Source organism: Harpia harpyja, chromosome 9, assembly GCF_026419915.1.
Source record: "Harpia harpyja isolate bHarHar1 chromosome 9, bHarHar1 primary haplotype, whole genome shotgun sequence".
NCBI classification, from domain to species: domain Eukaryota; kingdom Metazoa; phylum Chordata; class Aves; order Accipitriformes; family Accipitridae; genus Harpia; species Harpia harpyja.
This window is the reverse complement of record NC_068948.1, coordinates 32,823,777-32,837,378: the sequence shown is the minus strand read 5'-3', so window position 1 is coordinate 32,837,378 and position 13,602 is coordinate 32,823,777. Positions and strand designations below refer to the sequence as shown.

The following is a 13,602-nucleotide window of genomic DNA, read 5'->3' as shown; positions in this document are numbered from 1 at the left end:
CATGCGAAGCCCTGCTCACCTGGTTCATGAGAGGTGCTCCACCAGGTTGAAGAAGCTTATTTTTCTGAGTATTGTAGCTGAGCAGGAGTTGGCATGAAGAACAGAAGCGAAATGTGCAAAAGGTCGAGGCACGGAAGTGAGTGCTGATTTTTTTATGCTACTTTGCAATTTTTCATTCCTTGCAGTTGGCTATTAGTATGATACATGTTCTTATTTTTACAGTGAATTAAAAGTCAGAGATTGAAAAATATTCACCTTTGCTTTACTGTTAATTTGTAATGGCAAATACTTAGAGAAGTAAAACATCCTTTGACCACCTACCCTCAAAGGAGCTGTACCAGACCTCTGAGCTGTTATATACCACTTGCTGCATTTCTAGAGATATTTCCATAAGAAGAAAGTCTGTACTAAAAATTTACCATGTTTAAAGAATCCCTTTATAGTCCATACAAACCTGTAAAATAAATAACTATCTTCACTGAAGTGTCTGTCTCCGACAGATCTGCTCAGGCTCCTCCAGCACTACAGCTAACTTTGCTGCTGGCAAGACAGTTCGCAGCAGACAGCCTGATACCAGGTCTGGCTGACATTGCTAAAACACGACGAGTCCTTGTTAGGACACTGCCTGTTCTCCTTTGATGCAGGGATTCATCAGAGCAGGGTGGACGTGGACCCCTCTGCGTCTGGTGTGCTGGTGGGGAGCGTGCTGTCATAGAACTTCTTCTGGGAGCGCAAGAGAGGAGTCTGAGTGTCAACGTCCCGGCAGGCGTTGCGCTTGAGGGAGAGGAAGACGTGCTGTGTCCAGCCGTACACGATGCAGTTCAGAAACCCCTGGGAAGCTGCTGTCAGAGCCTGGGAGAGACCACAGGGGAGATCAGGGCTCTCGTCAGCCAGCATTGCACAGCACTCTGCAGCTCCCTACCAGGCTGTCAAAGCTGGCACGTTATGCCAAGCCTCCCACTTCCAGCATGATTTTATCTATCTGCATCCCCATGTGATATAGGAATCTTGTGGTTACTTTAATAACCTTTGGTAAATGCTGCCTCGGGCACAGAAACGAGCTGGACAAGTGTTGTGGAGGAATTGCATTTGGAGACTTTCATAGAAAGGAAAAAAAACTAACTAATTTCTGGGGATCCTTTCTAGTCCTATTTTCTACAGTTTCCATGATGCTGTGATTTTGGTTACTGAGACCTTTTCAAGCCTGTGAAAAACAGAAAACAACTAGCAAAGATCTTTGCCGACCAAAGGCATAAATCAGACTTAGGCTCATACAGCAGTGATCTTTGTGGCTAGAAGCATACTTTTTCCAGCAAAGACTAGAAGCAGGCAAACACTAATAGGCCTGTTCAAGCAGAGAAGGCAAAACATAGGAGGTTGCAGAGGAAGACATTTACCTGTAGAATTAAAAGAGCCATGTAGATTTTGCTGTTTGTTGAAACAGTCAGCTTCAGTATTCCAAGGAGGACAGCTGTGAAAAGGGATGGACAAGAGGGTATTGCTTCAACCCCAGCTCTTCTGAGTTTCATTGCCAGGCGCTATGTCCTAGGGAAATATTGTGAGAGTAACTCAGCTCTCTGCTAACCTGGGGCCCAGCAGCAGAAGAATGCGATGGGGTAAAAAACCACTCGTTGTTCTACCATCTTAATCATGGCCCACTGCTGATCCCCCAGGAATCCTGTGGAGTTTACAAACCTTTTGTACAAACCTCGGGCTTGACTGAGTATAACCTAAAAAAGAACAGGCATACGTCATTGTTTGTACTTTGTGCACATGCTCTGATCTGGCTTGTTCATCTAGGACAGAGTATCCCGTTTCAATTTATCAAACCTTTCCAAGCAACAGTGTGCTCCTCGGGGGAGAGCAGTTGCTTTGTACGTGACCTTTTCTGAACTGAAGACTCTGAATTGATTTGGGCTTTTGTTGATGCATGCTGTAGGTGATCTCTGCTGCCACGCTCTGAGCCTTCTCTAGCTACTAAATCCTTTTTGGGATGGGTTGACAGAACACAGGACCCCAGACGGATTTATATGCTGGCACAATGATATTTTCTCTCCCCTACCGCCCCTTCCAAAAGGGAAGCAGCACCACACAGTTCTTCCCCTGAGGTTGCCTGGCCTCTGGTACCATCCAAGCAAAGATGTAAAGATGAAAAGGCGAAAATCTTCTCACACTGATCATCTGTGTGCAAGGACTACGTTTCTTACCAGAATGGCTATGAAGCTGATCAGAAAGGAAACAAGGAAGACCCCAATGCCATAGAAATGCATTGCACGGCAAACGGAGCCACTCGGGGTTTGTGGCTCGTTGGTGGGCATGGCTATTTCTGTGTGCATCAAGAGACATCTGTGGGGAGAAAGGGAAGAGCCTGAGCTCCTGCTGTGACTCATAAGCAGTGGGGTTTCTCAGAAGATGCGTGAAGCTTACCCATGCTTCTGGCTGAAGTTCTGGTAGCAATTACTGCTGTTGCCCAGGCAAAACACAGGCACCATGAGAAGGAAAGGGATCAGGCTAAGAGAAGAAAGGACAACGGCACAGTTACTAGTTATAGCACTGCACTGCTCCCATCCCCAACCAAACACTGCTTGGTTTTTCTCCTGTCACTATAGAGGACTTAAAAATTGTTTTTATTGACACTGCTCTGGAAGAGTATTTTATCAGCTTTACTAACTTCCGCACTTTCATTCATGCTGGCAATACATAGGTAAACGGAGCACTTTCTGAAAAACTACATATAGTTAATATAGTTATAACTAACTTGGTTGGAGAAAGGCCCTTACATCCAAAACCTCTTACTCTGAGTTTGTTAGGTCACTCTGCTGTTACCAATAAGCTTTACAGGTTTTAGTAAAACTTGCTTCAAGGTAGGTAGGAAGCAGAGATCAGCACACTACAGTTTACGAAAACCACACCATTATTCCAGAGAGAATTAAATCTTACCTAGATGAGATCGTTGTTATTCGGCCAATGCAACTCACATAATCTAAAACCTGCAAAGTCCAAAGAGCCTAATTAAATGATCGTTTCCGTACAGCCACTGATTCACAGGAACCAGCTCCCAGGGAGCACTTCAGCAGCTGAGGGTTCTTCGAATGCTGATTAATCCCCAGACTAAGCACAAATGTTTGTTTCCACTTTGCACTGAATCAACACCGCCAAGTTCAGCCCGTGCTGATTTGCAACAGAAAAAACTGATGCTTACTGCCTTGTTCCCCTTCAAGACTAGAGCATTTGAGAAGGGAACTTGGAACTGGACAAGAGCAGACACTTGAAGAGCTCTCTGGTGTAAATTACTCATTTTTTGTACTGATTATTCACTTAACCTGGCACTGTTCCTCAGAGGCTTTATGTCCTGGTGAAGAAATGCAGGCAATTTGGAGTGTCTTGGTATCTGCTCACTAAGAAATGTACTTTGGCAGCTGGCATCCACACAACAGCTATGACAATACAGCGTGGGCAGAGCTGTAGTGGTGGGGAACTTACAGTAGGTGCTATGTTTTGAATGGGGGTCCAGCAAGAAGGAAACCAGTCCTACAAGCGGATCCAAACCCTATGGACAAGAGCAATTGAAATATAGACTGATCTGCCCAGCCTGCTGCTCCCAAACCAACACATGAAATATATGGGATACAAAGTTTGCTGTGCCCAGCAAATGTCTGGGGAAGAAAAAGACTATGTAAGGAAATGGGGCTGATGGGTTCAATGGGAAGAGCTGCATAAGGAATCTGTCGTCTTGCAGCAGTGCATCAGGAGCAACACACCGGTTACAGCGACAGCAGTGCCTCACTGTTTAGCCAGGTGTGAGGAATGAAACAACTTCAAGGACAGATTTTGGTCATGTGGTATGTGAAGTGTTTGTTTAGCCTGCAAGGCAGAGAGTATTTTTCTGAGTACTATGTCCTTGTTCCTTGGTTCCCAGCAATTATACCGGTTCCCCAAAGGGCTTTTGTAAAGGCCAGCAATGATGAAGTGAGGACTGGCCACTGTTCACAGACAACTGCTCCTTTTATCACTAGCTCACTTCCGTCACACCTCCTATCTCAAATTCTTACAATACTTACTGATGCTCTCCAACGCTGTATGACACCTGGGAAGGACAGAAATTGTCAGTTCTCAGTTCCAGGCTGTCCAGGCACCCCCTGCTTTCCTGTCCCCGCTGCTGTGCACTGGCAGAAGGCAGTGACAGCAGCAAACCAGTTACTCAGCTGATGCAAACCACTGTTCTTCTAACTGCGGAAGAACTTCACCAATACCCAGTCCTGAGCTTTCTCTGCTCTGAGACGTATACTGCCATTGGCCTTTGTCTGCTTTAGTCTTGCAAGCCCAATCTTCCACTGAGATGCTACAGCAGACCCAGCAGTAACTCTGCTGACCTCAGTGGGCAAGGTGCATCAATTCATGCAGCCGTGGGGCAGAAGGGCCTTCAAAGTCCTTGTGGTGAGATATACTCTAATGTATGCACCTCCTAAACCCCACCACAAGCCCACAGTTAGACCTTGGTACCCAACAGTTGTTGCACGTCAGTCCTACTCACCTGGGGGGACATCCTGAGAAGGTTCTGATTGTATTTCATCTTTAGGTCCACGTACAGATGCCAGGTATAGTTGACAGTGTATAGAAAAGAGGCCACGTAGAATATCTGAGAAATACAAACAGACAGTATTTCAGTCCTATAATAATAGTTCCTGTAGCACTTTTAGTTCATTGCCGATGAACCCAAAGCCCATGGGCCAGAGGCAGGATGCTAAACAGCATAGTGGACTGCCGAAGGTGAAGGTCCCTGCACAGCCCCTGTGCTCACGTCTACCAGGTTGCAGTGGGACGCCAGCTGGGAAGAGCCAGGTAGAGGAGGGGTTCCCACCTTAGACTACACAAAGACAGCTTTGCTTTGGCCTCAAAAAGGGGGCAGGAGAACTAATGACAGCAGGGCTGTTTTAAAAATACAAATCTTTGTGACTTAGCTCATTTTTTTGGCCCAAATCCTGGCAACAAAGGATTCAAAGGCACTTGGACCCTCTCTATGCTGCTACATCCATTAGGAAACAACACAGATGTGGGACTTTTAGATTTGCTTCTCACATAATGAGCTCAATACACAGTGAATTCACGGAAACAGAAAACAATAGTATATTTAAAGAGGAAAGTGAGGGCAGAGAATATCTGCACTAAGCCTGAGTTAATATCCCAAGAGCCCTTTTATCTCCACGGAAAAAAAGAGGAAAGAAAAGATAAAGAACACCGTTTCCCATGGAATTTCCCAGCCCTTGATTCCAGCTTGAGGTGAGACCAAATATCTACCATCTCCTGTAAAAAAAATAAAATCTTTCTTGCATTTCTTTCTGAATCCATGGTTGCTCCAAGGCAGTCAAGTATAAACAGTGCTGCTTAATCATACTATATATATGCGTGTGCTGGGTTTGCTACAGGAAACACATGCTTCAGTGGCAAAGAGGAAGGGCTGGACAAGTGATTTTTTCTGTGGATTTGCTATCCTTTGCCAAAGAGGCAAGGAGCACAGGTTTGCCACCCTGGTATCACCTAAGTCCAGGAAAGTAGTCACTAAATAAACTTGGCCTCCTTCACTGAGGTTGCAAATGCTCTTGGCTGATTCTGAAGAGCCTGAGTCCAAGGGGCTGCTACATTGCAGCAGGAACATTACGGTGACTTTCCAGCTCATTAGACAAGGTTTAATGAGCGTTTGTTGCCCTTCTTCAATTACTTCCAGGGAAGGTCATCAAAACAGTCCACAAAGATCGTTCTCTTGCACTTCAAAATGCCTTAGAAAGGCTCACAAAATGTCAGCACTGCCTTCTTTTTTGGAAGAGGGAACCAAAAGCCACTTGTGAAGTTGCTAGCAGAAAGCAAAGGGAATTCTGCTCTCTTGATCCCCAGCTTTGTGGCTGTGGACAGCCCTGCAGCACTCGCCATGAGGAGATAAAGCAGGGGCTGGGAGACATGAGAGTCCCTCATTATAACACTTCTGTGGCTCCCCATTGTGCTCACCAGCGTGAGCGGAGCCTGCCAGGACATTATTAGGCCACTGGAACTGAACTGGAAGAATGTGGGAGAATTGTGCAATTATAACCACAATCTCTATTCTGGACTTTATTATTGTAACGCAAAGGCAAGGCAGGGAGGAGGAAAGAACAAAGTCAAGGAACAGCTGAAGGGAGCAGTATTTACATTTAACATCAACCAAAAGTCTGGGGCTGAAACAGGGAAAGTCCAAGAAACAAAGCACTCTCCTCCTTTACGACATAGTATGGATGTTAGAAGAGTTCCATCCACTGCAATGTCAGCCCTTGGTGATAAAAGTGATGGTAAACAGGCTGAATAAGGCAGAGTACTGTCTTGCTCCTAAGGCAATCCCTTGAGACAACCACATCACATGGACTGTGGTGTGAGTCTCTCCAAGGGCTGCCATGTGCAAACACCACTGCTGAGCAGTCCTGAGCCCGTCCTCACCCTTGTTGTTCAGTGCATTTTACATTTAGGTGTTTCCGTGCAAAGAAGCCACGTGCATTTATGAGACACCCAGGAATGCAACACTTGGCGAGACTTCTCCGCTCAGCACGAGCAGAATGGGGCCAGGAGACATTTACTCATTTCATTTGGTTACAGATCACTTATGCTCCGCAGAAGCTGCTAGTTAAACCTGTTACTGGCTCCTACTTACGCACAAGGTGTTCTCACCACGGAAGGGCATTGCTGGGGTGTTTAGTAAGGAGGTGTACTGCACTGTGTCACATGCACCATGCGGGCATGGTTGCTATGGCAAGTGCTCCATTTGTTTTAATTTCTTCCAGAGCAAACAGCAGCGACAGCTCTTGCCAGACGCAAGCCGGCTCTGCCACCCTGGTAGTCCTCCTGCTGGTGGTGGTCTGCTGGTGGCATGCAGGAGAGAAGCCCGGTGACCCTATGGCTGCGGTCAGGATGTGGCAGGTACCCTGCACACCCCACCACAGCACCCTGACTGTCTGCCGTGAGGCTGAGGCAAAGGCAAGTCCTGCAAGGACTCACCCAAGGCCAGCTCTGCCTACCCACGTTGCCTTTCCTAGTGTGAAAGTAAAGCTCCCACCTTGCCCCCATCCCTTGCTGGTGTCCCTAAGAAGCATGGCCACAGGCTGGAAAAGCGAGGGCAGAGAAGAGCCAGAAATGGAGGGGAGCATAGCATGGTCTCAGTGTCTCTGCTGAGAAATGATGGTGCATTGTCTATATCCAACCTACTTCTCTAGCAGTGCAACCTCTCTTCTCCAGGCCATAAAAAGATCACACCAGCATTAAGAGTTGTCCCCCAGGCAAAGCTGCAAGGGAAAAGCTCAGAAACACCCTCAGCCCCACATGCTCCTTCCACCTTCTGGCTCTGAAAAGCCTCTCCCAAGCTCTTCTCATTTTCCCCTGTACCATCATCTGAAAAACACCTTTGATATTGTTCTGCATCATTCCCAAGTGGCCAAGTTACCCACACCCCACTCTTTCCTCTCTTGATGTGAACATACTGTGGTGTTTCCACAGTGGCACAGGGGAGCTAGAGAAACCAGAGATAAGACAGGAGTGGAACAGCTGCTCTCACCATCATGAGTATTACGGTTTTACCCACAAAAACAGCTGTTGAAACAACCCTGGGATGCAGGCACCCATCCCCAGATGCACAACAGCATGAACACTTGCATACCACACAGGCAGCTGCTTCCCTGCCCTCTCCACAGTACATAGAGAGTTTTTCCAGCTTCAGATGCTGCTGCTCAGCGAGGACGTTTCAGTTCCCATCTGTGGGTACCACCACACTCCCAGGGAGCTGCTGGAGCCCACACAATGCACATCAAGGCTCCTGACAGCCACTTGCTCTTCCCAGCCATGTTTTTGTGGGTCCTTTAAAAGGAAATTTAAGCCCAGAGATCACCACTTGTGAACCACTGCTCTGGCCCAAACTTCGCTGTATCCTGCAGAGTTTTTTGAGAGCAGTGATTTGCAAAGCCTAATGCTGAAATGGGAACTTGGTGAGACAAAAGCAAACTGTCAGGAAAATGGTATTTCACTCACTCCACTCCAATTAGTCTCCAGCACACAAAATCAGCTGGAAAGCAGCCAAATCGCTGGGGCATGGGACTGAGCTTGCGCTGACAGAGCAGCTCCTGAGCATCCTTGGGATTGCTTGAGAGAGGATAGGGCCAGGTCAGCAAGAGCAGGGCTGTTTATATGAGTAATGTTGTAAGTCTGCGCTCAAGCGAATCGCAGAATATGTCTGTTCCTGCCCAGGACGGAGGAAGCATGAAGAGGAATAGAAAAGCTGCCGTGTGAGAGGCACAGAGATCATTGTTGGCACGGGTCCAACAGGAAATAGATTAAGACCCATCTACTCACTTTACACAAGCAACCCAAACGCGGCAACCACAAAATCCCATGCTCTCTTTGCCTTCCTCATTGCCTCTCACAAACCAGATGCACCTAAAACCGAGCATCATTATCTCTGTTTTACACATACCGAGAAAAGGTAAGTCAAGTCCACATGGGGAGTCTCTGCCAAAGCCTGTCTAGAAGCAGTCCCCCACGATCGTGCTCTGATCACCAGCGAGGCTAATCACGGCAAAGGGAGCACAGTAACAGCATGAATGGTGAGATCAAGGCTACTCACTTGTCCTGTCGCTTGCAGGTTATAGCAGATGAGATCCTGCTTGGAGGTTGGTGTGCTATAGAGAAGCGCCCCAGCAAGCCAGCACATGCCCAGAAATAGGTCAGAGAGGCTCAGGTAGAAAAGTGGACGAACCTGGGAAAAGTGAAGTTGGTCAGCAGGTGTTGGTCACAACACTCCCATGACCACCTACAGCAGCAGTTTTAGCATGTCATCTAAATATGCTTTTGTCCCCCAGCTCTTCTGGTAGGGCAGCTCTCCTTGCACACAAAACCCATGCTGATTCTTGCTCTCAGGAGCTGTTTCAATGCAGATACCCCACTCTAATCACCCTTTCTGCCACTAGCAATGCCCCAGGATCCAAGAGCAGCATCAACTCTTACAGAAAATATCTCAAAGGTCCAGAACATGACAATTTTGCAGAATGGGACAGGTTGGCAGGGAGAAGGGATGTTATTTATTAAATCAACTGAAAGAGAAATCAAACCTTTAGTAAACACAAACCCTTCTTCAGGTCTGAAACAACTTGAAACAGACATTTTTCCTACGTGTTTCATGTCATTTCACTTGGTGACTAAGTCTGAATCTATTTTACACGCCAGATTAATTTTCACTATGAGAGCCGCTAGTCTCTCTGCTGCACACTGCATCTTGCTGGAACAGAGTCGCGTCTCCTCTAATGGCAGTTTCCAGCCCATTTCCAGTTTGCATGTACCGGCCAAAAGGACTGTAAACACTGTAGGAAAGCATTTGTGCAAAATTCTGGCCAACATTTTTGTTGTTAGTGGGAGAGCAGACACTCTGGAAAAGCAGCCTAATTATCTAGATTCTTAATTGCAGTCTTTGGTACCTAATTTTCAACATCCTGGAGAGAAAATGATGACTTTTTTTTTCTTTCCCTACAGGAAATTATAATGCTAAACACAGCATGGAAACATTTCATGAGACCTTGATTTTAAGATTTTTTTCATGGAACTGAGCTTTTGGTGAGATTTGCCTCAATGTTGTCCTTTAAGTAAATGTTTGCCACCCATTGCATTGTGTTATACTCGTCTTGTTTCCGCGAGCAACAAGTAAGAGCTTAGTAAGATTGATAAGTGGTAAGGTAGATCTGATCAAACCAGATCTGTCCTTATGGCATAGTTTGAGGGAGATCTGCCTGGCATCTTCCTGATCACCACACTGCCATGCAGCAGCATGGCAGGTCCTCTGCCTTCTGCAGGATTTGTCTCCTCAAACATTCTTGTCTTTCCAGTTCCGTATTTGTACCATCCAACCCAACAACCTGGTAAATCAAACTGCTGTTGCTAACTAAATATCTGGAGCTAGTTTGTACGTCGTCGTGTTTACAAATGTCTTTTTTAACCAGGCTTTTCCTTGCTGGTGCAGAACTGAAGCCCCAGCAGGCAGTCATATGCATGACAGGCTGGGGACACCATCCAGTTTGTGAGCACGGTGGGTTAAAACCAAGCAGCTCTAGAATAACCAAAGAAGCAACTTCTACAATCGAACAGGTGACCCCTTTCTCTAACAAGAAGTGTCCTTGGAGCGAGGCACCACTGTTTGGTTGAGGAGCTATTTTGGCACAGACCTAAACAAAGAAGTAGGTGACATATTGGTAAGTGAAAGGCAGCATGGTTCTTCCTTGCGAAAGGGAAAAGAAAAAAAACAAATGGTATTTATAAAATAGAGGAAGGGAATGTAAAGACGTAATGATTCAGATGAGCTGCCAGGCTGGAGCATACATGTTGATTTAGCTCTGTCTGGCCATTGCCCAGGGACATCTGCCTGCACAGAACCTGTTGACATGACAGAGGAAATTCTTTGTTTGTTGCTTGCCATCATCTCTTCTGAATGCTTTAGCTCAGGCTGAAGAGTTTTATTGACCCCGTAGAGACAGAAAACAAGCTTCAAGAGTGCAATATTTGATTTCCTAGGGTGGGGGCAGGAGGGGAAGTGTTTATAACATTGTTCTCCTCCCAGCCTCCAGAGCTGTTTATTTTTAAACATTTTACTCTGGAGCCTCATGACTCAAGGAATAAGCTGTTTGTGGCAAGCTTTGATATGGATCTCTTCCAGCCCCTTTGTTTACAAATTTTCACATAAGACCAGAAACATGGGGACAAGGCAATGGGGAAGTTACTGAAGATTTTGCCACTTTTGAAACACCAGCAACAGATCTCCCCTGGCAGAACAAGAGCCTGGAAACCTCATGCAGACAAGTCATTCCAGCTGGTATCTGTCCCTCCTATCCGGATCTGCAGAAATAATCTGAGAAGAAACATCTGGACTCCCTCGAGCAGGAAGGGTTCATCTGTGACCTGGAGCCATGTGTGGCTCACAAGCAGCTAGAGTGCAGCTCCCAAGCCACTGTCACATCATATGACTAATAGCACAAGGGCTCCTGAGTAATGCAGGCTTCTAGCCATGGAAGCAAAGGGGCCGAGGCTGCTGAGTCACACTGGGACAACTGCCAAACCCAGCTCCGTACCATACCAGAGTGGAGGACCCCAGGAGAGAACCACATCTGGAGCTCTCCAGGTGCAGGGGATGTGGGAGAGGGAGCCTTTGATATGCACCTTGTGCAGCACAAGCTCAGGCAGGTTTTCCATCCCAGCACTAAGGTGAAGTCCCAGCCTTCATTCCTCCCTGGGAATGCATGGAGATCTCTGCAGCTCATTCTCAATGTGCTGGGCAGAGTGTTTCCAGGAGGCTGGCTGCCTGGGAGCTAGACTACCCTGCATGTTTTAAGAGGTGCAGATTTGCCCTGCAGACCTGGACTCACGTTCTCCTCCCCACCCTGCTTCATCCAACGATGTGTCAGTTGTTAGCTTGACTGCATGCCTGCCTTCTCTGGGGATAACTCGCTGCATTCCCTGGAAGTCCTGTTCTCTGGGCTGCAGATCAAACCCATGATGTACAAAGAACATTGAAGATGAGGGAAGTACAAATACAGCTTTGTTACAACATAGCTGCCAGCTCTACTGTCCTACTGAGCTTAGCAGTAACCTATTATCTGCGTGGTCCACAGACTGGGCTGCCAGACGTCTGCAAATCCTGGACAATGAACGCCAGCTTCACACAGATCAGCTCTGTGCACTGCCTCTGGTAAATCCTGGACAGACAGATGGACTGCGTGTGGACAGCAAAAGCCTGACAGGCTTGGGATGGAGGTCTGAGGTTAACGCGCACGTGCCAGCCACCTGCTCAGCATGTCCGATATATCCCAGACACACGCAGTTCCCTGCACACACGACCTGCACGTGTGATGCACTCGGGACATGCCAGGCACTGCATTCATGTCAGATCTGCAGTGCATGTGCAGACAGTCCCACCCCAAGGGATGTTTGCACCCGAGTCCCACTGCTTCAGCATTAAAAATGTTTGTGGCTCCTGTGTGTGGCCAGGGTGAATCTTCCCCGCTGTGGAGTCCAGCACAACAAACTGCTTTTCAGCCTGGCCTCTTTTTGTCTGAACTTTGCAGGACTGTCAAGTTGTATTAATTTTAATAGCTCACCTGCCTGGAAAAAATACTCAGGGATGCCCAAAGACTGACACCTGTAAATACATTTCCTGCAGGGGCATTGCCAATTTGCACTTCAGCAGCTTTGTACACAGCTCCTCAGCCTTCCAGGCATTTTGCCCCACAGAGGAGGACACACTAAAAAATCCCTGTTCCCAGGAATGACCGGAGGACTTTCCCGGAGCAGCAGAAAGTAGCGGGGCTAAAGAACCTGCTTCTCTCTGCGTGGGTACAGTTCAAGGTTAATTCCTTCAACTCCTATCAGATGAAGGGCCAAATTCTTGGCAAGTCCCTTGCCTCCCAGCTGTTAAACAAGGTTTAACTACATAAGCCTGAGATCTGCAGTTGCTCCTAGCAGAGTACCTGACCCAGGTGGGTCTTTGCTACACACATGACCCATCTGCAAGGTACCGACACCTCGACTTAGGGAGAGAAAAGGAGGCTCAGACCTTACCTCGGGGGACCGTACTGCATTTTGAAAGATGGCGTAGGCAATAATTGAGCTGGAACCTATAACACTGAGAAAACAAAGCACAGGTTGGAACAGGAGCGCGTCTGCCTCGCTGGGATAAGTGATTTCTCTTTTTTTCCGGAGAAAAGTGTCGTTGCAATAGGAACTCCATCCCGGGAACGCGGGTTTCACAGTGCATTGTACCTGAGCATGGCCATGGTGAACTGGATCCACTGGAGAGCCGAGTAGACCTGGGGAGAAGGACGGGTCCCGGCTCAGCACGACACGGCCCCACAGACACGCCAACCGCTCTGCGGGCAGCCACGCACCGGGGAACCGCCGACCGGGGCCGGGGTGGGGGGTCGGGGGGGGGGGGGGCTCGGGCCGGGGGCAGGTCCCGGCCCGCCGGCCCCGGCGAGAAGCGGGCAGAGCACAGAGAGGGACGCGGGGCCGGGGAAGGGCCGGCCGGGGCAGGCGGAGGAGGGGACGGGGGAGAAGGGGCGCGCACGGTGGGGACGGGCAGGGTCCCGGAATGGGGACAGCGGCTTCCCCCGGGGGACCCGGTACCGGCGGGGCTCGCTCACCTCCTGCCAGCCCCCGTCCAACCGGGCCGCCTCAGCCGGGAGGGCCATGGGTACCCGCCGCCGTCGCCGACCGCCGCACCGCTCCCGGGGCCGTGGGCACCGCCCGCGCTCCGCCCCGGGGCCACTCCGCGCCCGGTCCGCCCCGCGCCCCGGGCCCGGCCCCCGCTGTCGGGGCCGGCTGCGGGGAGCGCTCAGTGGTAGAGAGGAGCTGAGGAGGGGCCGGAGCCCCGGGGGAACAGCGGGGCTAGCGTCCCGGGAGCCGGCGACCCGCGCCTCCGCCGCCGTGCATCCCCACCCGACCCAGCCCTGGCGGGAGAGCTCAGCGGTGAACCCCGGGCCGCCGCATCTCCGGTCACTCCTCCAGGAGCCGACCCGAAGCGACCCTGTTTAGCTTCCCCCGCACAGTAAGTTG

At 48.9% G+C, this 13,602-nt stretch overlaps 1 protein-coding gene across 1 annotated transcript; it reads right to left on the bottom strand.

The window, feature by feature from the left end:
* Positions 1-240: 240 nt before the first annotated feature.
* Positions 241-13,561, bottom strand: TMEM116 (transmembrane protein 116). The gene is made up of 11 exons (XM_052796000.1): positions 13,191-13,561; positions 12,811-12,857; positions 12,610-12,673; positions 8,636-8,767; positions 4,535-4,639; positions 2,941-2,990; positions 2,428-2,511; positions 2,208-2,346; positions 1,586-1,730; positions 1,398-1,471; positions 241-852 (listed from the first exon to the last, which is right to left on the bottom strand). The coding sequence occupies exons 1-11, from the start codon at positions 13,236-13,238 to the stop codon at positions 652-654; spliced, it is 1,089 nt and encodes a 362-aa protein (XP_052651960.1). The 5' UTR covers positions 13,239-13,561; the 3' UTR covers positions 241-651.
* Between the last annotated feature and the right edge of the window lie 41 nt (positions 13,562-13,602).